Raw genomic sequence first — 25,750 nt, 5'->3', positions numbered from 1 at the left:
GTCACTGTCATCACAGTCGCGCTCTACTCAATCTTATTGCAATCTCGTTGTTCAGAAATTCCCTTGGCTCCCTTTTTTTAAAATGGTAATAACTGGAAATATTGGTTCTACGATAAACTCGTCTTAAACTATACCGATGAAAAATTGTCTCTCATCTACGGGTCTGTCCAGCCCACTTATTCGTGCCAGCTAATCATCGTTTTTCGCCTGCTGATTCACATCTGGCTGTCCATGCCATCTACGCATTGTGATAGTGATTTTTTTAAAATAAGGCTTTGATGTTAATGCTATGCTGTGGAGAATCAACTTGATCTACTCCTGATCTCAGCCGATACAGAGTTGTTCTGATGGATTGGCCTATTCCACGATCTCTTTAACGTGTAGCGCTTTTTATTCTAAACAAAATCACCAAAATGATCTAGGGTGCTCTTTTTTTGTAATTAATTTTTGTAATTTAATAGACCTACTGCCTGTCACTGTCATCGAAAGACGCTAACCAAGTGGTACCCAGGATAGTCCTAAGACTTAAGAACTCTGATTATGGATTTGTTAGCTGTGATTTGTTTATTGTTTCATTTACGTCTCTGGTCTCTATACTATCGTTGCAGTTCTAAATTTGCTCTAACACGCTTCTGCGCTACTGCCTAAACCGATATTTTAATCTGTTCCAAACAGGGGAGCTTGACCCACTTCCATACTCTCTTGTTTGGGACTACGTGGATCCTGTTTTTGAAAAAAAAAAGTTGAAACGTTCAGGTTTGGCTCAACGAATCCAGAAATCCCATAGTTTTGGAGCTCGTTAAGAACCTAAGGAATTGTTTATTCTTGTTCAAGACGTAAAAATAAATAACATCTGGCTCACATGCGTGCCGCAATACGTACAGCTTCGTTTATTTCTCAGCTTATGCTATCATATAGCATGAAGTAAGCTCAACGTCGTGCACTGTTGTTTATCCACAACTACGAATTGTACTTCTAAAACCTTATGTGCACCTTTATATCAACTATTTTATGGAGTTCCCGCAAAATGTTTTAGGACCACTAAAGACTTTCGAATTCCCACTGATCTGATCTAATGTGCCGTAAAAACCTCAACTCTTGAAATTTCCCTTCAGATAAGCGGAAAAAATTGTCCACTGTCTCACGTCCTAGAAAATGCAAATTCCAGAATGATTCTTCAGATTCTTTATTACTCCTCTGAAAATTTCCTCTATTAACTTGTCTTAATCCATTGATCCAGCATGAAATTTTCTGAATAATGATTTTACACGCAATTTTTACATGAATCTCTCAATAAAACGTTGAAAGCAAAAGTTACTCATTCTCCATTGCATATCCGTTTCTGTGCAACTTTTGTAACCAGTTATAATATAAAGGTGGAGATAATTGTAGAATCTGTAAGGAGGTTCACTGAAGACGTAACGATTTTTCCGTGATAGTCTGATTTTCTTCTGCAATTTTTGGCACTCATTCAAAACAAGTGCTACATAACTCTAGAGTTTTATTTCTAAAAGTAAATACAAGAATTCATTTCCAGTGAGTTGGAGTATGACTAGTAGTTCTAAATATTCGCGAATGGTGGGTAATTTAAATAGGACGCCGTTCCAGTTCAATAAATAAATTATTGAATTGTAAGGTTTGCCAAACGAAGTCAGACAAATTGACGAAATTCCATGCGGTTAGGCGCAGTCGGGCGCACAGCGGTTTGTCCTTAAAAAACTCGCGGCCGCCTCGCCCATTTCGCTGATGATCTGTGTTCTTTCGGCGTTCATTCGTCTCAAAATGAGGTTCGGCCCGGCTCAATTGAGACGTTTCTCGGTGCTGCAGTGCTGGCGCTTTGCCTCTTTCACTTATGGAATATTCCAGAAGATGTGATCAAAAAACTTGGGCACGTTTGGAAAACTTCAACAGCTTTTAATGTAATGAAACACGTTTTTCCTTGTGTTATTTCCACGAAAATCCGCGTATGACTGCTTTTCCATCCATATTTCCAACAACATAATGCTCTTTCTCATTGAGCTGCACCCGCGTCCAAACGATTCCCTTGCTAATTTGTTAATCTCCACCTCACCGGTAGTTATGACTCGCTACCAGTAAACATCCTCTAATCAGTGCTAATGATCCTTCGCTAGTCTTTCAATCCGCTTCTCCAATTCCAGCTCGAGAGCAGCTCTAAATTATCTCTTAGTTCTGGAATTCTGGACTATCGTCCATCTCTACCTCTCTCAGCTTTACATAATCTCGTAGTGGTCATCCAGCGCTAATCTATGAGCACGCACTTTCCCATAGCTGCGCTCATATAAGTTAATTAAAACATGAATATTCCATGACGATGACAATCGCCATGTTGCCTTATATGGCATGCAGGAATCAGCTGAGCTCTCAGCTGATGTTCGTAATTTTACGTAACTGCTGAAGGATGAGCTAAGTATGCCAATCCCCTTTTTGGAAATTCCTAACACCTCACTGGCAATTTCAGGAAATCGAGCTCATAAGTCTAATCATTAAAAGATTCTTACTGATTTCACAGTGATGCAGTTTTCGTAGTAGAACTACACAGTACTTACATTTCCTTGTTTTTTGCTGTTACTTCCGCTACATACACCAACGAGTGCTGCACTTCAGTAACGATGCATCTTTTGCATTTAATTAGATTTCTTCCTCGTTTTTTTCTCTATCTTCCTTTTTCTTCTTCATTTGTAAGAAGGATTTGAAAGTGCTCACGCCGCAAAGTTTATAGGGTCTTACTCAAGGGCAACTACTTTTTCTTGTGCTGTAACTGCATAAAAAGCCGTCTTTTACTTCCATATCCTCTTGCTTTCTGGCCTCTTCTTTCGAAGGAACTGTTTCAACATTCTTATTGCATTTATTTCGTTCCATTCCTTGTCCTTCTTTGTCTTTTCTCTCGGAGGATTTCTTCGTTTCTTCATTTAGGTTAGAAAAGTATAAGATAAAAAGGAATTTACCGAGCGGGCTAGTACCCTCTCGGTAAATTCCTTTTTATCCTATATTTTTCTGGGCGTCCACACTATACGCCTCTTGTAATAGAAATGAGATGAACTTCTTCAGTTGCAATAGGTCGTGAGACCTATGTCGTTCTCATCCACTTTCTTATTACCATTTCGCTTATATCGAATACTCCACTTAGCATTTCATTTTCTACGAATTCATTGTATTCTCCAGGCAAAATGGACCTTACAGTTTTCGTTCGCCTTTTTACTCTTCTTGTTTGCTAACCTGTTCTCAAATTCCACATTTATTTATCATTTTTCTCCTGGATCTGCTCGTATTCTCTGCAGAGAGATTGTGCTTCTTTTTCTTTCTCTTTTTGAATAGGTAGGTTTGTTTGCTGCTCTTTTCTTTCCAGGATGCCTTTGCTCCTCTCGGACAGCATTTTCGTCTTGCTTTTCTGCTTGATTTCTCATCTGTCAGTTTTTCATCTGCATGAACAGCAGTTGTCTACTGCTTAAGCTACGTTTTCATTACTCGCATGTGTTCGCTTGTCTGTCTATTTACTTGTCCGTCTCAGCCAGTCTGAGTATATGGATTTTTGCGTCCACATCGCCGTTTATGAGGCTACATTTTTAAAATTATAGTAACGAGCGCAAACAATTGTCCCCTTGCGCCTTAGCCCTCTCCTCACAATAAAATCCATCTCTTCGCTTGTCATACCAGCAGTCCGGACAACTCTCACCGAAATGATCGTAATTACTAAGATGGGCGGAGTCAGACCAATTTTCCCGCAACAATATCCGTGCAACCACCAACGCAGCGGCGGACTCATCCCTACGACCACGCAACTATAACAATTCCTATTGCTGAAAGGCACAAGTTTGTTCTCTCAACTTTTCGGACTACTGTAGCATAGTTTTTCTGCCGTTGCGACAGATATTCGAAAGTCAGCACACGCTATCCGAGTTTTCTCACGCGAAAGCGATCCGGCTTCAGTGAAGTGCAAGTCAACAGTTTTTCATTCCACTAAAGCGAATATTATGCGCTTGAAGGATTTGAAATGGAAAAGTATTGAAGAACGAGGCTAACATTGTCCCATTATTGACGGCTGGTCCACCGTCACCGAGTTTCTGTAAAGTGCAGAATTCCTACTGACTTCAGCTAAGCATGCATAATCATTTCCCGTCCTAACGTCATCACCCACTTTGGCGTTCAGTCAGCTTTTAGGCTTTTAACCGCAACTAATCGAGGAAAGAACTCCAACGAATTCTCTGCAGAACCGCGCTGTTCACTCGCTTACCTCAATTTCGTCGAGTTTCCGTACAGTATCCGTGTCGAAACTGCGGCCAAATATATCGTATCCTTCTCTTTACAGGGATAGTAACCTTTGAGGAAATTTTGACGTGCCTCGTCGTACAAGAGTGACAATCCGAATTCATTGTTGGAAGCCTGGAAAAGGTGGAGGATCATAGATCATGCAGTCAACTGATGTCATCTTTTGGATGTTTTTAGCAAACGGTTGCACTGGTAAGTTCTGAGAGCAGTAACACTGGCATATGTGAGGAAGTAAATGAAGTACAGCCTAATTCGACCTAAATGTCGAATCAAATCATCAGATCAGCTAATTGTTTATTAAATCAAATCTCGAATTCAAAGAAGGTTAAGAAGAAACTAAGTTTAGTTTAGTGACTGTTAGTGAATACTTGTAAAATGTGAAAAGGATAAAATGTCTGGCGTTAATCAATCCGCTTGCTTGGGATGCGCCACCACGTTCACTTCATCCCAGAATCGTTTGAGGCGCGTAACTAGCCTCTACAGTGACTTGCGGTGGCTAGCCAATGTATCAAGTCAGTGCTTTTATTCTCCCAGAAAATCTGGTACCAATTTATCGACCCCAGAGGAATGAGGGGCTTGGTGAACACTAGGACAGATTCGAACCTCCGATCGATCGTGCAGGCAGTGGAACCTGTTACCGACTGTGCTACACCCGCCGTGAATAATTATATTGTAGATAGTTACATTTTGTAAAAGATGTGTCTTTTTTCAACATTTTTGCTCATTGCGAATTTCTAACAATCTGCCATCAGTCGATTCGGTTGAATAACCATTACTTTCTCTACTGCAATTTTCCCCTGTAATTTGTACCCCTGTAATTTTCGATAGTTCAGTTGTGTTCACGATAGTTTGACTAGTGCCCAAACAAGATTTGCCGACATTTTATCAGATCTCTCCTTCCCTTTCCGAGAGAATATCGAAGCTTTTCTCCGACGCTACTCAGAATGACCTTCTCTTAAAAAAGAGGAAATGACGCTCCATTGAGAACATATCGCTCAAAAAACGAAACAAACGAACGCACAGCTGCACACAGCCGATCATGTTCTCTGCGCTTTTTTGGACACAGCTGCAAAAGCGGCGGCGAAATCTGCTTTTAGCGTTTCGGAAGGGGTTTTTGCTAGAGAAATGCTCAAAGCGACTACGCCTATTTGAACATTTCCACTAAAAATGACTGTAATTACAGTAATCACCACGTCTACAGGTCCTTCACCGCCATATGGTGAGGTTCGAGTAGTTCTTTGAGTATTCTTACCAACGTGTGACGATTGACCCGAATCAGGGAGTAGTAACAACGTGTTTAATTTCTAGGTGTCACGCGATAGCGATTAAATGTTGCGCTGTTGCTGTTGTTCGAATACAGTAAACAATGGCGAGGGGCACAGTCAGAGAAGCTGAGTGGTTTTCCATAAAGAGCATAAAGTATATGCATAAAAATCGTGCGATTATCCTCAAGGACTCCCTGGGAGTCTAACTCGATAAAGTCATCGTACTGTGTTTCGTCAGGTCCACTTTACAGTTTATTCACTGAACTTACAAAGAGAAATCATGTATTTAGAATATGTCTTTTCCGCAAACGCACAGTTCCTTTTCAGTTGTTCAGCATTCCTCTTTTTAGTGCACATTTTTAAAATAAATAACACTTTTAAATATAGTCGGGTCCAACTGCTTCCTCCACCGAGCCCTTTCGAGCGTGTGCGCAAATGCACCGCAAGTACACTGTTTCATGTTGTTTTGACTCGACTATACGTCACAGTAAGCCTAGAAAAGTTGTTTCTCCTGCAGTTGCAGAAAATTGTTCTATCTCTATCTGTAATTGCAGAAGAAACAATTTTTCCACGGTCAATTCATAGACAGCGTAGCGGGTGAGATGGGAACGGCTACAAAATTTCTTGCGGCTACAATTTTGCCAAATATAACAGCAAAATGTTTTCGTTCTTTTGAAAAAGTTAGATTAAATTGAGGTGTCGCTGTTAGCCGAACTCTAAACTGAAATCTACATCTCCAAGGGGTTGTGATATCGCCCTTTTCGTTTTCCTTTCATTTTTCTTCGTTCAGCTACTATTCCAAAACCTACAAAATATTCCTTTAAAAGTGCAAACTACAGGCTTCCATCCGGCCTCCACATGCACCTGCCCTTAGTCTGCGATTGCTCCGCATAAATCTTAAAGCCGTTCTTGTAATGGAAAGCACTTGAAACAGCAGCTGCATCGTAAAACTCGTCCACATCCTTAAATAGCGCATCCGATATTGTTTCGAAAACCTCAGTGATCATTTGCCCCTCATTATAAAGGAAAAACAATCGAATGGCCAGTGTTTTGCTGAGTGCGCTTAAGACTACTGAAGCACTTGTTGGAATAAACAATGGCTAGAACGGGAGAGAAAAAGGATCATGTTCCAGTATCGTTTGTGGCAAAGAAAATAAACAAATTTTCAAAAAATGGGCAAATATGTAAGGAAGAAAAATGTGACTTTTTAGTGCTCGCTCTGCAATGCATTCAGTGTGATAAGAATGCAGCATGGTATTCTGAAGAGGAGCATGAACGACATATAGAACTCTGTCAAAACGGACTAGTACCGCCTACACCATGTAAAAACCAATCGCATACACACTGTATTGTCAGCTGGTACAGAAGTGGAGGCAGTAAAGGTACGTGAGCTTTCATAGCATTTTCATTTCATTTCATGGCAAAATTTTCTCCCTCTTATAATATCTGAACTCACTTCAGCCACCTTTGCAGTGATATTGTAGTGAGAGTGCAAAAACGCGAAACACGCACCTTTTTTCTCCGTGAGTAGGAGAGGCTCCAAACAAAGAGCCGGAGTTTTAGTATTTCTGGCTCAATTTGCGACTCATCCTGAGATGTTTCTTTCTTTCCGGAAAACTCGGAAATGATCGCTCCGAATCCCTCACAACAGCGCTCAGTCACTCAATTAGGCCCGTCATCACGAGGGACCGCCTAGTTGGTCCGTGGTGTGTTCGAAGTCATTTGTCAGCGGTCGGCTTTCTGTCTCTCATCACCCCCGTGCCGCTTATGGAATCGTGTCGCTCCCCGGGGAGTTTATGCGTTGCGAACGCACGCAACAAGGACATTTTCATTCGACTTACTAACAGATACTTAGCGAGGGCACTGAGATGAAAAATGGCACTAAGAAGTGCACAGTGAGATGTCGTTAAAAGTATTGGTGCGCGGAGATTTGCGGAATGAGCTACCGATTACGAATATGTCACATTCACGTTCCGCCTCAATGTGCTGGGAATTGCCTTATGTGACCCAGTTTATTGCTCGATTACGTCTTTCACGTAGATTTTGACGAAAATGATGCTTTCACCGTCCGTCCAGAAAGATTTCGGACATTCAGGTGATCGGAAAAGCAATTCTTTTGAGAGAAAGGAGGCAGGGGAGATCTGTCAAACAGCCCGGGATGAGTTGCAATTGTGTTGGAAAATCACACCCATTCGTGTTTCACCCACTTACAGGCACCCCTCAGATATTATATAATCAATCGATGATCAATCAATGCATCTGTCTTGCGCAGTCGGTTTAATTCAGAGTTGTCAATTGGAACCGAAAACCTAGAAAAACGTTTGCAGTGGTTAATGCAATCTTGAGTCAGGCTTAAGCCAAATTCATCCCTCCCATTCTGTCAAAGAAGTGAGATTAGCGCCAACGTTCTCCCTTACTGCTGCAGAAGTACGTGCGCATCTTTGATAGCAGAACAAGACAATTTTTATCAGTTTTTTTTTATGAATAGATAATTTTCAGTTGATAGGGGAGTTCTAATCGTAGACCAGTGACAAACGAGCTAAATGCGTTTTTGCTTAATCTAGATTTACAAGCATTAATGTACTATTTTAGTAGTATGATTTCAATTTTTAAAATGGAACACTATCAAAATGAGAGAAAAGAAAGATTAAAATGACGACAAAAGCAACTAACAGATTTCAGAATTCAGATCTCACTTTTCATTACCTAGAAAATTATTCTGTGGATGTAGGTTGGACGTTCAGAAAAATATAAAGGCATTTTGAGATATTTAGATTTTTCTTCACTTCTCGCTAGATATCAAATAATGTAAGCGAGCAATAATTCACCGACCTTTTGAACGAATACAAACAGACTTAGCAAGACGAAACATCGGAACTACATTTGAGACCAGCGGGTGGATTTTAAATGGTCAATAGGGTTTTTTTGCTGCGGTAAGAGCGGAAATCAGTGTTTGATTCTTAGCTTACTTCACAATCAAGATAGATCCATTTTCCTTCATATTATTTCATGCTCATTAATTTCTTTGTTATATTTTTAATTGAGAAAATTACGACAACTTCGCAAAAATTCTCCAGAATTTCCGCTTTCGCTAGTATTCCCTCTTAGTCAACATCTATAAACACTATTCCGAGTGTTAATTGTTCTGCAACGTAAACCTGCTACCGATGTATGGCGAGCGGCGCTTTGAAACGACACATACTGAGTCTAATTAGGCGTCCTTTAATAAGTACCGGCGCGCTCACTCTTTTCCATATATCCGTGCGCGACGTCTAATTGTTGGCGAAATTGGCAACACGCCAAAGCACAAGGACCCTCTTGGTGCGCAGCTAGCGACAATATGGCAACGAGAACGGGTTTTTCGCAACCGAGGGGTATTCAGATTCAAATATGTGAACATCAGAACCACCGCAGTAGTATCAGCCAATAAAATGTGGTGCAGAAAACCAGGTCAGCCATAAGTTATGAATGTTAGTTTGGTTTTTTTTTTTGCACTAAGATTTTATAAATATGCTTCGGAACCTCCGTAACAGAAAAAACCACTAAAACAAAAAATATCATATACATAAAACGCTACATACATAAAACAGAACATTAGAAAAAGAAATCTACTCTGCTCTGCAAAATTTCCGGATGAATTATGCTTCAAAATAACAGGCAAATATGTTAATTCCTGTAAGTTTTTTTTTTCCTGTATTTCCATTACAACTTTTGTAGCCTCTCTTGCTAGTAGAATATGTGCATGTGCAATTGCGGTCATGCTTAATGACCAAAATTCTATAGTCAAGTCAAAACGACATGAAACACGGTGCAGTTGCGTGAGCGCTTGCACTCGAAGCGGCGCGGTGGAGAATCGAAGTGGGACCATTGCGAACCGCAACAATGATCGGTGGTAGCTGGGGTCCTCACTCGATCCCAACCGCTGCGCTCCACCGCACCGCTTCGAGCGCAGCCGCATATGCAACTGCACCGTACTTGCAAGATCCCACAATGCTATGCATGATTTCTCAATTTTGTTTCGTTGATTGGACATTTTTCTAGAAGTGAAATTGATGACTTCGATGCATTACTGGAGTGTTTTTGAGGGAAAGGAAAAGGAAAAATACTATTCAACAACAATTCTGGGATTTACTTTACTAGATGAATGACTTCAAAGAAAAAAAACTGCTTGAATAATTTCCAGAGAGAGTCGTCACGGAACGGAAGTGCGGCGGAGTAGAAGATGTCACGGGCTGCACACTTTACAACTCAAAAATAAGCCGAAAAGTGAGCCAATCTGGGCGATTATTGAGTAAATGACCCAAGAAAATCTTGTTTAGGTCCGTCACCTAATCTCCAAGGACCACTCATCAGGGGCTGTTCGCCGCGAAACCGCCACTCTGTTCGTTGAGGTCCCAACTTTTGGATTTCCCACCAGATATAGACTTTTCAGTATAATGCAATCAATATTTCAGGTATGCAGCGAGTCTTGCCCCGGGGGAGAGTGCCTGAATACGGGTCCAACGACAAGTACGGTTACTGTAGCGCTGATTTTATTCGTGTCATTGCGTCTTCTGTAGAGAATCCGGACGGATTCCATTCTAAGAATGCATATCGATTGGTTTCTTCTTATGTATGCTCTAATACTCTTTCATTCAACACGGTGACGCAAAGCACGGTTCCATACGTAGTGATCTACTAGTCAGTACTCTATCGATTTATTAATTTTTTGTGGATTGGCTGCTAAGTTGTTTTATGTGTCTGAATTCTTGTTCGTCTTCGTACTGACTTATACCTGTTTAAGTAGAATAGAGAAACGGTAGCGCACGTCGAGCAATTGAGAACCGAAAATACCTTGATTTCCGCCTCGAGGGATGCGTGCGCACTGCGTCGCATCACTAGCCGTGGTTTCTCGCGGGAATTTTCCTGTTCCGTCCATTTATCCACTTTTGCCCGCCATTTTTTCACGTTCAGATGAGCTAACGGCTTGTGGTCTGGTTTGAGCTGGAGGCCTGCAATTTCTAGATAATCGATTTTGACGTCTGATCAACTGCAAATCGATGACGTACTCAAGCTGTCCGAGCAAACCCACAAAGCAAAGAGGCTTAGCATGCTCGGCTCCATTTTGAGCTCACGCCCAATTTCAGCCAAGATTCTGGCAGCCGATGTCTCCGCTCCCTCAGTAAGCTGCACCATGACATTGCCGGCAGCGAGAAAATCGACCTGTAGGATGGCATCAAATAGCCGCAGCAGCTAATATGGCTTGGTGCTTGTCCGGGCACCTGTATTTTCTCGATCGTCTTCCAGTTCAACAACAGCTTCGCAACATCCTGCCATGCTCTCTTGGGTACATCCTTGCATAGCTCCACAGCGCGATTCCCTTCACGGTTTCGTAAGTTCTTCAAGAAAAAAAAAGTAGAATAGAGCGCAGATATGCGGAGCACATTCATCCATAACAGAATTTTGTTTTTGCCATATACCTCAGGAATTGCTGCTGTTTCCATAACATATTTTATAAATCTAATTTTTGCCTTACTTGAATTGTTTTTTTATCTTCTCGGTACTGACATTTGTACTGTATTGATTTTCTGCTCAGATCGATAAAGATTTGTTCTTAGAAATCGGTAACTGTCAGTTGACGTACCATGTCTATTCCTGGATGGCTCAACAGGAGTTCGACTAGGTAAGCGTTCCCGTTCAGAGCCGCAAAATGAAGAGCAGTAGCTCCGCCTTTGTTCTGGGCGTTCACCTGAATAAATGTATCATTACTTTCATTAAATTGATGAAATGACATTGAGAGAATACAGTTTTGATACAGGATACAGTTTTGAAAGAGGAACCATTGGTAGCCAATCCTGAAAGATTTTGATTTTTTGGGAAGTTTATGTTTGTTCGCCTCTGCTATAGATTTCGTCCATCATTATCCTTGTCCGTAATGGATATGTAAAAAAGTGGTTATCTTCCTGCTTTTGGATTTTCGTTAGCCACCACTTACATTAGCGTTCCCACTGTTCAGCAGAGCCCGCATTGCATCGAGATGTTCGTAGAAGGCGGCGTAGTGCAGCGGTGTCCACGTATCACGATCTGCCTGGTTCACATCCACTCCGAGCGCTACCAGCGCCCTAAAAACAGTTTCCATAAACTGGTCCACTTGCACCAACCAGGTTCTCGTCGGTCACGGACACGCTTGTCTCGTCCACTTGGACCGTGTCCCTGTGTGTCTTCATTTCATTGTTCTAATTTTTAAAGCCCATTGACTGCAAAAAAAGTAAAATCCAGGCTTGATATAAGCATAGGAATTTATGTTTGCACGAGTGACCGTAGCTTTCATAAACGGTGGAGAACAAAGTGTGTCGGGTAGGTAAGCGACGCAACTTGTCAGGTAAGTGTCACGATCGCTCGGGGAAATTTTGGCATGTATGAAAATCTGTCAGTGCGTAGGAACTCACTCGATGGCAGCGGCATCTCCAACATATGCTGCTCTGTGCAACGGATAGTGTTTGGACCAGTCATCTGAGCTGATGGAAGTCCTGGATGACGTCCGTACTGCTCTAATCGGAGCAGCCGCTATGAAATATCCAGGGTCCTAGAGACAGAGCTGTTCATCTCCGTTAGAAGTGAGCGCTGCGGAAGTCCATACCTCATCGTCAACCAATCCCAAGCCACTATCGAATAAGGGATTCATTACGAATGTATTGTATTTGTCGTAGGTGATCATCTCCACTCGACAGAGGTTACCGTATCTGACTTTCTCGTCCAGATCCACCGAGGAGGATACGCTGCGCACGCTGCAAGAGACATTCCTGAAAAGGATAAGTTCTGCTTCTGCACTCCCCTCTGTCTCCGACATTGTGTGCTCACCTGAGACATCCTTCAATTTCGATTCCTACATAGGCTGGGTTATGTGAGCATTTGATCACTCGACTTCTGGCGCTGGGTCTAAGGAACAACGATGCGAGGAAGTGTGGATTCAGCCGTTGTGAGTGAGCCAGCCACCTGCAAGTTATCGGCATGTTGTCCGCATGTCATCCAGCAGCGTAGTCAACACTTACTCTTCTATCCTTAAAATCATATGTCTTGTTTGCAGGTCGAGATTCTCCGGTGTTTGCATGCACATGTTCACCAGTCGAGCGAGGTTTTCCAGACGAGCATAAGGATATGTCAGTCGATCTGAGGTGAACACCCCTTTATCGGCACGATAACGGCATCTGCTCTTCTATTCACACGATTCCCTGCAAAACGTACCTTTAGCTTGAACAGGTGCGCACATTAGCACCGTTCCAGGAGCAATGCGACCACTAGAGGAAGGTCCTTCATCGTCCCATAGTGGAATAGCTACAGCTCGGCGAAAATTGCTTCTGCAGAAGGGAAAATGACCTGGTGATCAGAGATTATCTTGGCAAGATCACTTTCTCTATGAATTTTACCTAGTTTTCACTGCTAACTCGTTCAGCACCGATTCAGCTAGGCTAGTTGATAAGTCGTTGATTCGGAACGATGGCAACTTGATCACAGTGCTCCCAACACCATGACCTCCAACGGTTGTTCGCTTCTTCACAGGATATGGCTGTACAGTGGATACATTATCATGATGTTAAGCAAGGTGAGGTTGCGAGAGGGGACGCAAACTTGTGTCTAGATCATTACGCCCCCCAGCAGTATGCTTTTACCACAAAAAGAGTCTGTGACTTTTTTACAATCACGGTAAGACATTTATAGTTGAGTCAAAACGACATGAAGCACGGACAGTTGCGCAAGCGGCTGCGCTCGAAACGGCGCGCTGAAGCTAGCGGTTGAGATCGTGCAAGGATCCTCGCTACCGCCACCTATCTTTGTATTTCGGCATGGTCCCACCTCGATTTCAACCGCTACGCTCCACCGCACCTCTTCGAGCGCAGCCGCTTGCGCAACTGTTCGTGTTTCATGTCGTTTGACCCGACCATATATAGAGGTAATTCCCATAAACGTCTTAAAATGGTCGTAGAAAAGTGGGAATTCCGTCTGAGAAGACAGTCATCACCGTGCATTGCGAGGATTACTATAGAAGAGTGTGGGATGGGAGATGGGATTTTGTAGGCATTATTTTCATTTTCATTTTCCATTTAGTGCACTAAAAGCAGCGTTTCTCTCAATTCAGAATTCATAGCAAATTTCACAGGGAGGGGTTATTTGAAATGAAATAATCAAAACAATGTTGTTCCTGAAGTTTCACATGAACCTCTGTAGTCTAATTTTTTAAGACATCAATATGGAAGATTACGCCTGCCTAACAAATAAAAGTAGTTCATAAACAGCAGCTTTGGTTTGTACACACAAAAATAGTAAAAAAAAGTTTGGAAATGCAAAAATTATAGTAAGGCTTGCATGATGCATGATGGTTCGAAAGCGGACTTCAGTGACGTCACATTTGATGGGAAAGAATAGTCTACGGTAAAGCTGGCATTAGCATGATGAGCATGAACAGTATAGACGATAAGATTGTCAAAGTAGCAAAAAATACTAGAAAACCACATTTTTGTTCGAGAAAAATGCTGTTAGTGTACAAAAACTTGGCGGCATACACACTTGAACATCCTGATACTTGGGCACACCGTAGCTGGTCGATGGCTCGTCCAGAACAATAATGTCATAATCATGAGGTGTCAACATTGTTCGATCCGTTACCGTCGTTCGTCGTAATTGGATCACCGCCATGGAGACATCCATCTCTACAAAGTAATTTTCTGGAAGAGTTCTCCTGGAAGCGCTATTTGAAGGAAGAAAATGACAGCTGTATACATCCAAAAAATCGCATCAAAGGATAATTTTTTCTGCAATTTGTTCCGAATAATGACAAAAATTCACATTCATTTCACGCACCGATGGGAGCGGCGCTTTAATACGGTAGTTATGGAACTCTCCTCAACGATTTCGCTAACAAGCGCGATAATACGCCGCTATCAAATTGTTTTAGGGCGCAAAACCTTGCCATAAATTTGTACGTACCAGGCAACAAGCACAAGAATCAGGAACACGCTGAACTTTACGAACCACTCTCGAAATTAATGTGATAACGCAAAGCGATATTATCAACAATATATGGCAGAATGAATAACCAAAGCATCGTTAATTTCCCCTTTCATCGAGCCCTGTTGTGATGTGATATCTGACGTGGGAGAATTTTCTTGAAAGGCTCGATGAAGCCAAAATAAATTCCAGGAGTTCGCATCGTATGCGAACGGCGCCTAACCAAACCGATTAGAGAATTTATCAGTGCAACAAGTGTTGTTTTTCTAATTAGTAACTTTAAGGATAAAGGATAAAGTCATTGGCGTATGAGTCCACTTGGAATGCGCCAACGCGTTTTACTGGAGTTCGTAATCGTTGAGGTTCTGGAATGCCTGTTGGCCTATACAATGACTTGCGGGGGCCAGCCGAAGATCAGGTCAGTGTTTTTATCCTCCCAGACAAGTCTGGTACCAATTTATCGACTCCGAAGGGATGAAAGGCTTGGCTTGCACTAGGGCGGTTTCGAACCCTCGACCGTGTGGCTACAACAGACCTCTAACCAAATGCGCCACTCCACTTATTAACTTTAGCTCTTCAAAAAATGTAGTATAACAATATATCACAATAATACAATGAAAATGAAATGCTACGCAGTTCTAGGCTTTCGCGGCCGATGACCAATAGGGTTGTTAAAGGCATCACCCCATGAATCTGAGGTGGTGCAGATCTCAGATGGAGTATTCATATACGGGATGGGAGACTACGGAGAGGAGGGTGATTCCGTCCATTTCTTCCTAATTGCCGTAAAAAACGGCCGGAAAATGCGGCGCCGCACAAGGCTGGCGCTCTCCAATCGAACTCCCTGTAGAAAATACTGCGCCAGAACGCCTAAAGCCGTATCTTCCGGGCCGTTTTTTACGCCAATTAGCAAGAAATGAACGGAATCACCCACCTTTCCAAAATCTACGATCCCGTTTACGAAGACTCGACCTGAGATCTGTACCACCTCAGATTCGTGGGGTGATGCCTTTAATGTTAAGCTGCGTAGCCAGAAAAAAAAAATCAAGTAGTATTAACCACTTAGTTTTTGCATATTGCGACCAAATTATGCGTGTACGGCTTCAGTGATGCAATAAATCAGTCAGACTTCTGGTTACCGCTTATCTCCTGTTGTGGTCTAGAAAGTCATCATATGTAATGGCCTGATGGCCAATGTTTTGGACATCATTACGCAACTTTTCAACTGATTGTGCCAAAGCCCCATATATTGCTGAAAAAATACAAGAATGATGCGTTTCTACAGTTTCTCATTCAATATTTGGCGATGATGACGCATCTGCACATTCCTTGATTTCTTAACAAACGCCACGAAAATGCGATTCAAAAAGGCAGCAATATTGCTCGATGTACTTATTTGAAAGGCATGTCACCAATTTGATTCTTTTTTGTGACTACTGATCAATGGGACATATTAAACTTCTGAAGGGCCCGACTCTTAGAACTTTATTTCCTAAGCAACATAATCGATCGAGGGAACCTGATCTGGAACTGAAATCACACTATTCGTAACAGTTCTCTACAGTACATACTCAAATCGTTTCTGATTATATGAAAAATAATATATTTAACTTTCTGAATGGACCATTTCCTTAGTACAGTACAGAGCGCAATAATTTGAATTATGAATTCGTGGTGCTGTATTGTTTAACTGGTGCAAGTCTCCAAATTTTTGGGAAATTTGATAAACTCAAGTGTTGGTCATTAATTCACTGCCAAAGAACTCGGTCAGGATACTGTAAAAGTTCGTTTCATCCACAGTGTAGAACTCAGTTCGCAAGTGAGTTACGTAACTGAGAAACAGAATCAAAGAAGTTTGACGAAATCTTCAAATCTTCCAATTTTTAGCTTTTTGGCAAAGAGATGCGCACACTAGTAAATGCGGAAAGCAATTAGCAGTTTCCGAAAACTTTCAAACAATACGGAATTCCGAAAGACTAATTTTTGAAGGCAGCGTGCCACGAATCTGACGTGGCGGGGGAATCGGCGAGAAAAGCTTGAGCTGGGATTGTAGATTGAAGGATCCGGGTGGTTCTGCTCACCTCCCCCTAATCGTCGAAAAAAAAACTGTGTGCGAACCGCTTTAGTTCCTACGAGATACGTTAGAAGGCTCCTCTCTGTGCACGTTCAGGTCCCTTCTGTAGCCTGTTTATAGGTTTCACTTGGAAAGGCCGATGAGGAGACGCCACTGATCTTCGACTGCTCGCACCTGAATGCGAGCGGTACCGTGCAGAACGGTGGCGCGTTGCAACTGACGTCGCCGTTAAAAATGCTGTCTCTCACGCATTTCTGCGACGATTAGGGAGAGTTGAGCCATATCCCCCACCCCGGATCCCGCATTCTACAAGTCTATCTCTAGCTTTTCTTCACCACGTCAGATTCATGGTATGGCGCCTAGGTGGATATGAAATTTCATCAAATTTCTGTTTCAAGAAGTCACGAAAATTTGGGGAACTTAGTGATGGTAAGGTCTAATAGGCGGAGCTTATCTCGCTTGTGATTGAAGCCTTTGTCGGATCGCCTAAAAACATAACCGCGTCGACAGTAACACGTGGGAAATCCACTATCAGAGTTGGTGTGGGAGAAATCAAACACACGTCTTCATAAAAGTCAAACACTTTTTTCTTTATTTGCAGAACTGACAAACTAATCAGCTAAAACGTGACATATTCGTCAGGAAAAACAAGTCGACAGTGGTATTTGCGTTGAAATAGCGATGATCATTTCGTGACTTGTAAGATAGAAAAATCAACCGCATTTCCGAATCTTCGGGAAAAAAATCACACAAACCAGCGGAAAAGGGAAGGATTTAATAAGCCAACTAGGCTTATTGAAGATTCATTGCATCACACAAAGACGCGATTACTGTGGCGTACTGTAACGGCCGCTTTCGGAACAGTAACAGTGACGTTGCCGCGCGGGAGTAATAAGATCATTCTGAGGACATGAAATGAATAGAAAATGGTCGAGCTTTGGAGAAAAACCGAATATCGATCGCTGTTAAGCACCAGTATAAATTTGCTGTAACCAGAAAAGGTGAAAAAAAGAGGAAGTGTGAGAAATTCTCGCTTACAAACACTCAAAAAAATCAATATAGAAACTTTGAAAAAACAGGGGAAATGATGACGAAACGCGGAAAAAAGCGCTTCAGCCAGAGTTCACCCAGGGAGCAGGGCGTGTTCCCGACACGAGTTCGGCGACACATTTGAGCTGACGTGTTCTTCTTGTGTTTTGTGAGCTTCGAGATTATCGATTGATGGTGATAAGAGCGGTGACCACACCCACCAAAGCAAACACTCAACAAACTCGGACGAGAAGAACTCCATAGCGGACATCAGTGCATGAATCTGTGGCGCCAGATGATTTCCATGTATCTGTTGAGGTTTCTGAATGGAAGCGGAGCTCTGTGCAAAGAACTACCTATTCGACTAAAAATAATCGAATTTTGGCCTTCAGTCTAATCCAAACTTTTTTAGATGTCTAACTGATCAAGACGCGCCCACGTAATTTTGCTTATAAAAGTGACACTTATGTGACTTATCGCAGAGCAACTAACCTGAGATTTAGAAAAAAAATCGCAGTAAAACTGACTGAGTTGCGTAGTTGCTCCAGAAGTACACAATCATTTCCAACTGGAATTTCCACATTCTACAAAAGTCCTTGGAATCTTCAGATACTATTAGATTTCCAGAAAACAGTTTACTTGTTCAAAATTCCAGAACCATACGCATATATTTCCGCTTATTGGAGTTACTCGTGTAAGGTAAAGTAAGCTAAGAACTTCCGGGCAAATTTCCGCACATTTTATATCGCGAATAAGTTGCAGTCGATTGTTTTGTCTGAATGATCAGTTCTTTTAAAACAAGTTTAAATGATAATCTTGAATCTCGAACCTTCACAATCTCTGAATGAAAGTCCTAGTTGGCGACAATTATATGGTTACCATGAAACCATGGTTATCATTACTTACCAGACATACCAAGACATCCGCAAAGGTAATCCTTTTTTCACATTACTCCAGAACATTGCAGCCATGACTGTAAGAAATATTTTGTTACATATTTCACGTCAAATATTTTGTTTTTTAATGTGGTATTTCCGCAGTAGACACCTGTGGAAGGTTCAAAACGACATTAAGCACGTTGCACTTGTGTAAGCGACTGCGCTCGAAGCGCTGCGGTGGGGAAAACGGTTGTAATCGAGGCGGGACCATCGCAAACTGCAACGAGGAGAGCTACTAGTAAGGAGCTTCGAGCGCAGCCGCTTATGCAACTGCACCGTGCTTCATGTTGTTCGGCTTTACTGTGGACAGTTATTGTGCAAGGGCAACAGAAGACTTTTCCCTGGTTTAGTTGTACTACGATTAAGGTAGACGAATGAAGTTATTAAGGTGGGGGATGGGGCATTATTGCAGCATAACCCTTGCGGCGGGTGTAGTGCAGCGGTTAGAGGTTCCGCTTCATGCGCAATCGATCGGAGGTTCAAGTCCGCACTAGTGCTCACCAAGCCTTTCATCCCTCCGGTTTCGATAAATTGGTACCAGACTTGTCTGGGCGGACCAAAACACTGACTTGACACATCGGCTAGCCACCGCAAGTCATTTTATAGGCCAGATACACGTTCGTAAACCTCAAACGATTCTGAATTGAAGTGAACGTGGGAGCGCATCCCAAGCGGATTGGTCAATGCCAGAAACTTTATCCTTTATCCTTTTAACCGTCCCTTTCTGATAGTTAACATGTCGCTTCACGATTGCATGTTTGTCCCAAAAATTCCGCAAGGACAGAAGCTAGGAGAAGCTTTAAAAATTAAAGGCAAAAGTCGGAACTCACCCACTATGTATAGTCGGGTCAATACGACATGAAACACGAGTGTAGTTGATGTGCATTTGCGTACGCGCTCGAAACGGCACTGTGGAGGCAGCAGTTGGAACGGAGGTGGGCCCGTCGCCAACTGCAGCGATGGGTGGTGCCAGCAAGGATTTCACCATGCTCCTAGCCACTACGTTCCACCGAAGCGCCTCGAAAGAAGCCGCGTACGCAATTGCGTACGTGTTTCATGTCGTTTTGACCCTACTATACCATATCCCAGAAAACGGTTGTCAGTCAAGAAATGTTGGATATCGGCGTTCATACCTCCGCGGACTTTCTTCGTTGTCTAGGTCGAAATTCTCTATGCAGTATCCGGAAGTGCACTTGGAATGAATTCTGCCGAAGGTGCTCCTTATTTCGCTTCGTAATTTGTAAATAAAAGGAGAACTTTGCAATTATTAGAAAAATAGATGCGATACTGTCTTTTGAAACAGGAGACAACGAGAAAATGATAAGAGAGTCCTGTGAAACTTCGGAAAACGGGCATCAAATCTATTGCTTTGACTCATTTCAAATGTTGGAAAGATTCGGAAAATAAGGAATCATTGAATTTCGGAAGAGTGCGATTCATTAACTATACTTCATTCTATCCATAGAAAGTATTGTTATGAAGTGGCAAAAGGATTCTAAATAGGATCGACTGCAGGGGACTAAGGGGGTCTAAAGAGGATATAGCCGGGTCAAAACAATATGAGGTTCGATGCAGTTGCGTAAGCGGCTGCGCTCAAAGCGACGCGGTGGAGCTGGCCTTTGGAATCGATGGGGGACCATCGCAAACTGCAGTGGGTGCTAGCAAAAGTCTCCGCTCGACCCTAACCGCCCGACATACCTTACGCGATTGCATCGAACTTCGTGTCGTTTCGATCCGACTATAGAAGTACGGAGAGAAAAGAAGAACTGAAAAATTGAAGAAAGACGTGTTCTAAGAAAGGCGAAGATGACCGTTGGAAAAGGTAAGAGAACAAGGAATAAAGAAAGAGAAGGGGAAAAGGAAGCGTAGGGATTCAACAGGAAAACAGGATAAGTGTAGGTAGATGCATCCAGGGTTTGTAAAGGTTTGAGATGAGGCAGGGAACCCCGGTCAATATGAAGCCAGGTGAATCAAGATCAACGAGTAATCGATATTGTCTATTCTTAAAGGCATCACCCCAGGAATCTGGGGTGGTACGAATTTTTAGCCAGATAATGCCTAGACGGGGTCGCAGATTGTGGGGAAGAGGGTGATTCCGTTCATCTCCCCTGTATCGGTGTAAACGGACGACCCCAGAAGGCTGTTTCTAATGACGGCTTCTGTTGCAATGCACAACGTTTGCGTCCCATCCCGCCCGCGATTCGTGGAAAACCCATTCGGACGAATCGCAGCCGGGTGCGGGGCGCAAAGGTGACGCGCTGCAATAGAGGACGTCGAAAGAAACAACGTTCTGGGGTCGTGCCTTTACACTGATACAGGAAGATATGAACGGAACCACCCTCTTCCCCACAATCTACGACCCCGTATAGGCATTATCCACCTGAAACCCGTGGCACCCCGAATGCGTGGGGTGACGCCTGTAAAGCACAGAAGACTTGTGCATGCACGCACAAGTCTTCTGCACAAAGCACGAGTTTTCCGCAATTTGTAACGGAAAGTGCATATTTTGGCATATTTCCACCCGATTGGTTAAGTTTTGCTAATCCTAACAGGTCAAGGCAAACAATGCTAGAGTAATGGTCACTTTTCATTTAATCCTATTCAACCGAATTCAGTGGTGGTCATGTTTGATGTAAGCGTTGCGACCCTCGGCTCCACCCCCTAAGATCTTTAAGATTGCTCAACTGACCTCATCGATCCTTCCAGAAGTGATAGAAATGTTCTAAATTCCACACATTTCCAGTCAAATATCGTAATCTTTCTCGAGTGTGTTGTCGTTCTTGTGCCTCTCTACTATTCATTGGTCGCCGCCGGATGGATCAAAAATTCTACAAGTGGGTTTCTAAACATATCTGCACATTTACTTATCCATAGGCCTTTGTAGAAGCAGTACGTGTACTGTCCACACCAACCTTATCAAAAAAACTGAGTCACAGAAGCAGTAAAAATATCCAAATCGATCACGGCGACTCAGTTTCGCCGCTTGCACCGGCTGACGTCGAGAAGAAAGTCAAACATCTGAGGGTTGGTGACTAGTAGTGATGTTCAGAGTACGTTTTCTTCGAATGCAGTCAATATCGAATGAAAGATGGTGTTCAGCACGAAATCGGTGACTCAGCGCTTCAGAACCCAAGTCGGACTGCTTCCATTACTGAAATGTGAAGAAGAGCTTTGAAACCATGTGCAAATGGGTGAAATAAAGCATTTCGAGACAAACTGCGTTCGTGTTTTGTGGCTTAGTTCGGACTTTGAAGACTTTAAATTTTGAATTTGAAGAGATACGCGAAAGGTTTTTGAGATCCGCTTGTTTCAGCAGAATTTCGCATATTTCCATGTGACTCTTGCGAATTCCCGCGAAAATCGTCCATTTACCCGTCATTGGAAGTTTTTCAAGGCCTGTTACGATGGGGTAACTTAACACGGCTGAGTATATCTACCGGGACTACCGCAGCAGAATGTACTCGAAACGCTGTCTGCTAAAGTCACTTTGCACATACTTATACATATGCTTCCCTTTTCTCTCTGAGAAGTGTAGATTGAATCTGTAGTATTTTTTTCCAATCCTTCAGTTCATACGGTGCATATATATGTTGATGCAGCGTGAACATGAAAATATCCCTACTACTGCTGTTAGGTCGTTGTTCTACGGTATTTCCGATTGATTACCTATTTAAAAAAAGAACTTTTTTACGTAGTCACATAAGCCAAAGCTGTTGTTCAAGAGTAGGATTTGCATGCAATTTTGTCCAATTATTTTGTTTTTTGTTTTTCTTTTCTTTGTTCATTCACACATCCAAACAGTTTCTTCGGGAGGTCATTTTATCCTTCTCTATCAAGCCTGAAAAGTAGGTCGTTTCAATAGAAAATGTTGTTGATCTTTCTACTTGTTTGTTTATTTACTTACTTACTAAGTCTAATACTACGGCACTGAATAATGACAAACCTAGAGTTGTGAAACACAACAAATAACAAATACTGACGAAAAACTAAAACTAGTAAAGTTATAGAAACGTGGACAAAAGGAAGAATTAACAAATCCTATGTATGGTTACGAGCACGGTTCTGAATGACTCGTTTCTCACTCTTTTTTCGTCTCAGAATCGTTGATGGACGCTTTTGAACGTGACGTATGGTTTGAGTTTAAGACGGAAGAGATTCTTCCATGGTGGGAAATTGCACTACCAGGTGAGATTGGGCGTATCTTTCAGCACCGCATTGATCTAACCTTCACTTAATTCCAGTCAACATGCTTCTCTCTGTTATAATACTGTGCGGTTTCCTATATTTTCTAACAAAACAAAAAGAAGAAATCGAAGAGAAGGAGGATTATACGGTACACTCGGTTATGATGTATACTTTCCATCGACTAGAAGCGCTTAGAATCAGTGCTATGTCTTCATCTCATCAATCCAGATCATCGTGTAGGCCTACGAAAGTGTACGGAAGGTGAAATGGCACCTGGAAGAAGAGCTTCAGGCAGAAGCTGCTAAATTTATGCGAAGTGAAGCTTTAAAGTCTTCAGGAGGAGGAAAGGTAAGTAGTGTTCAATTTTGAGCGCCACTTTTACCCGTGGTGGTACTTTCTGCTTTAACTTTAATAAATCCATCTTTGCAATGAATAGATTATTTCCAGGAACAAATTTCTATGATTTTTCCATTAGAAAAGGAGCCGGAAAAAACAGTTAAGGTATCCTGCCAGTGGCGGATTGTATTGTGAATTAGTTGACGCTTCTTGACTGTATTCGATAAATACAACTGTCGACGATCAAACAAACTCAATAACGGTTTCGCATTTAGCGGGCTGGGGTACCCTTGAAAATCAGGAAGATTTCTATTATTCATCGAAGTGCTGCGATTACAGCAAAAATTGATGTTCAGTTCTAAAGTTGCTGGTAGCTTATTTCGCAGATATAAGAATGCAAGTTCATGCATGATGAAGTGAAAAGAAATTGATTTGAAATATCCACTGATATGTACTACGTGATGTAAAAAATTACTGGCGTCGCAATCCACTTGGGAACCGCAAACGCGTTTTTACCACAATTCGTAATAGTTGGTGTTTTTGTGTTGGCCTACACAATGGCTTGCGGGGGCCAGCCGATGTCTCAAATCCATGTTTTTATTCTCCCAGACAAGTGTGGTCCCCATTTATCGACCCCCACATGGATGACAGTCTTCGTTGGCAGTAAGGAGGTTTCGAACCATCGGCCGTGTGGCCACAGCGGACCTCTAACGTCTGACCGGCTGCGCGACACCCACTCCGAATGTATTACATGTACATATTTTACGGAATTAAAGTGTTTTGTGATTGGCCGCCAAAAAAATCCTTCTATCTGCCAATCTGGCTTCCTGTCTAAATTTTCATTTATTTTCTTTACGCCAATTGTAGTAACATAGGGCAAATTGGCTGCTTTGAATTTGAAGTATTTGTAGAAAAAACAGACTCCACACACTTTTTTCAGGAGAAGGGAACAGACCCTTCTACAACTCATGCGACACCCGAATCCACCAAACCCAAAGTATGTGACGGGTGTAATTAAATGCACGCTATTTCGTTTAGTTTCTTTTGAAATCTAGTGACTCTGAAGAGTTTCAACCTCTTTAATTTTCCAGAAAAGTGCCGTCCAATCAGAGAAAAAAGAGAGTTCATCGAAAAAAGTGAGCAAAATTTGAATAGTACATTAGACTACACCTAGAAGTCCTTCTGCGAGTATTTTGTTAAGACCAAACGTGCAACATCCAAAAAATCCAGTAAACGGGTAGGTTGTCTTGAAACGGTTATGCAGATTATCGAGTAGAAGTGTTCTCTTATTATTTCTACGTGTATATTGCAGAGGAAGAGGATGAAGGAAGAAAAGGAAATGAATGAAAAATCTAAGAAAAAGGCAAAACCGTTGGAGTGCGGAAAGGTGTTCGACCTACGTTTTCGCCCTAAAATGTCCTGCATATGCGTGTGAATGTGAACGCCAACAGTTACGTTTGCCCGAACGACCGCGATTCGGATTAGATTAGTGCAGGTTGGAAGCCAGAGAGAGAGAATGCCAAGTAGGAAAAGCGATTCACCTTTTGCGGACTCGTTGCAGTTGTGCTGGTAATTAAGAATACGGATGCTGAAGGAGGTGCTAAAGCAGCGAAAATTAATTATATGAAGGTGAAATCATCTCTAACGCCTTCTCGTCCTCTCCGGAATGTCAATTAGGGTTTCCTCCTACGGTACCTTGGAATGAAATTATCCAATCCGTAAATGTAGGACACACCTCAACAGCAGAACCAAACACTTCAGAACTAAGCAAGAAAGGAGTGCTGACTTTTGAGATCAATTCTTTCCAGATTTTAGAGCTTTTATACATCACTCGGCCAGTTAAGAAAAACCTTAACTTTACCTCCGTTTATCCTTTGCTTGGGAGGCAGCTGTTTCATTCATAATAGTTTTTCCAAGAATTTACCAAAGTATTCAACTTAACGTTAGCCTACAAATTGTCCTCGAAAAAAACGACTGCCAGCTGGAACTTGTTTTTGTTATTATTATTCATTTTGTAATATTTCTTTTGATGTGCCGGAAAAGGAAAGAAAAGAAGAAAAATCTGTGGTAAACATAGTGTTCGGTCGTGCTATTCTATTTCTTTCTAAAACCGCAGTTTAAGGATCGGGAAAAGGAAGGCAAACAAGGCCCTGAAGAGTTCGATGTAGGTCACTAGATAACGTACATTTGAGCCACTGAATTTCAAGAAGAGTCGAAAGTTCAGCGTCCAAATCCTGCTTCTAACGAGGAACTTGGTGGTGAAGAGGAGAAGAAGGTGAATTCCCGCTATATTTCAGTCCTCACGGTCAAGAGGATCGTACAAGAAATGCTGCAAGAAGAACAGAATAATGTAGAACTTTTTCAGAGGTCATAGCGAAGCAGTAGGAAGGACCATCTAAAATCCAATTGTGTATTTAATATTGTGCAGCATTGATTAGGAAAACAAAAATGCTCTAAAACAAATGCAAATTGCAATCCAATAAATTGTCTGTTTGTTAGATTTGTCTAGTAAATTAGTAAATAGTTATTACAAATTATAAATTAAAGAAAGTAATTAATATTATTATTAATTATTTTCTGTAGTAGTAAAATATGAAATTGTAACGCATATAAAATGACGAACTTTGGTAAATTAGTAAATAATTACTATA

At 42.0% G+C, this 25,750-nt stretch overlaps 3 protein-coding genes across 8 annotated transcripts in view; 2 read left to right on the top strand and 1 right to left on the bottom strand.

Moving 5' to 3' along the window:
- RB195_005691 (uncharacterized protein) overlaps positions 1 to 19,566 on the bottom strand; it is a gene marked incomplete at both ends in the record, with an annotated part of 40,272 nt that extends 20,706 nt beyond the window's left edge. The window contains 15 exons of one of the 3 annotated variants that reach the window (XM_064178351.1): positions 4,253 to 4,401; positions 10,386 to 10,543; positions 10,601 to 10,754; positions 10,814 to 10,930; positions 11,176 to 11,280; positions 11,324 to 11,386; positions 11,527 to 11,653; positions 11,981 to 12,117; positions 12,172 to 12,334; positions 12,393 to 12,527; positions 12,584 to 12,701; positions 12,777 to 12,889; positions 12,959 to 13,098; positions 14,097 to 14,239; positions 18,547 to 18,553. In XM_064178351.1, the coding sequence (XP_064035406.1) occupies positions 4,253 to 4,401; positions 10,386 to 10,543; positions 10,601 to 10,754; positions 10,814 to 10,930; positions 11,176 to 11,280; positions 11,324 to 11,386; positions 11,527 to 11,653; positions 11,981 to 12,117; positions 12,172 to 12,334; positions 12,393 to 12,527; positions 12,584 to 12,701; positions 12,777 to 12,889; positions 12,959 to 13,098; positions 14,097 to 14,239; positions 18,547 to 18,553 (1,829 nt within the window). Of the gene's footprint in view, positions 1 to 4,252; positions 4,402 to 10,320; positions 10,327 to 10,385; positions 10,544 to 10,600; positions 10,755 to 10,813; positions 10,931 to 11,175; positions 11,281 to 11,323; positions 11,387 to 11,526; positions 11,654 to 11,980; positions 12,118 to 12,171; positions 12,335 to 12,392; positions 12,528 to 12,583; positions 12,702 to 12,776; positions 12,890 to 12,958; positions 13,099 to 14,096; positions 14,269 to 18,546; positions 18,554 to 19,408 lie in introns of those variants that run through there. The other 2 variants (XM_064178350.1, XM_013444311.2) reach the window with 2 other exon arrangements.
- RB195_005692 (uncharacterized protein) lies at positions 4,428 to 10,111 on the top strand (the record flags this gene model as incomplete). 2 transcript variants are annotated; one of them, XM_064178352.1, is made up of 5 exons in its annotated part: positions 4,428 to 4,479; positions 6,764 to 6,934; positions 9,736 to 9,818; positions 9,872 to 9,943; positions 10,007 to 10,111. In XM_064178352.1, 5 exons carry the CDS (start codon positions 4,428 to 4,430, stop codon positions 10,109 to 10,111), a joined length of 483 nt encoding a protein of 160 aa, XP_064035408.1. The 2 variants fall into 2 exon arrangements, with proteins under 2 accessions (XP_064035408.1, XP_064035409.1); XM_064178353.1 differs by having other exon boundaries at positions 4,455 to 4,479.
- A 1,635-nt stretch (positions 19,567 to 21,201) lies between the features above and the next one.
- RB195_005690 (uncharacterized protein) lies at positions 21,202 to 25,473 on the top strand (the record flags this gene model as incomplete). 3 transcript variants are annotated; one of them, XM_064178348.1, is made up of 16 exons in its annotated part: positions 21,202 to 21,210; positions 21,322 to 21,412; positions 21,463 to 21,602; positions 21,678 to 21,736; positions 22,416 to 22,423; positions 22,677 to 22,763; positions 22,820 to 22,911; positions 23,004 to 23,111; positions 23,211 to 23,264; positions 24,040 to 24,096; positions 24,191 to 24,235; positions 24,301 to 24,336; positions 24,412 to 24,486; positions 25,222 to 25,263; positions 25,324 to 25,374; positions 25,465 to 25,473. In XM_064178348.1, the coding sequence occupies 16 exons, from the start codon at positions 21,202 to 21,204 to the stop codon at positions 25,471 to 25,473; spliced, it is 963 nt and encodes a 320-aa protein (XP_064035403.1). The 3 variants fall into 3 exon arrangements, with proteins under 3 accessions (XP_064035403.1, XP_064035405.1, XP_064035404.1); XM_064178346.1 differs by lacking the exons at positions 21,202 to 21,210; positions 21,322 to 21,412; positions 21,463 to 21,602; positions 21,678 to 21,736; positions 22,416 to 22,423 and having other exon boundaries at positions 22,685 to 22,763; XM_064178347.1 differs by lacking the exons at positions 22,416 to 22,423; positions 22,677 to 22,763; positions 22,820 to 22,911; ... (7 more) ...; positions 25,324 to 25,374; positions 25,465 to 25,473 and having other exon boundaries at positions 21,678 to 21,740.
- Positions 25,474 to 25,750: the final 277 nt, after the last annotated feature.

This window comes from Necator americanus, chromosome I (assembly GCF_031761385.1).
Source record: "Necator americanus strain Aroian chromosome I, whole genome shotgun sequence".
Classification (NCBI taxonomy): Eukaryota; Metazoa; Nematoda; class Chromadorea; order Rhabditida; family Ancylostomatidae; genus Necator; species Necator americanus.
This window is presented reverse-complemented; position numbering and strand designations above follow the sequence as displayed.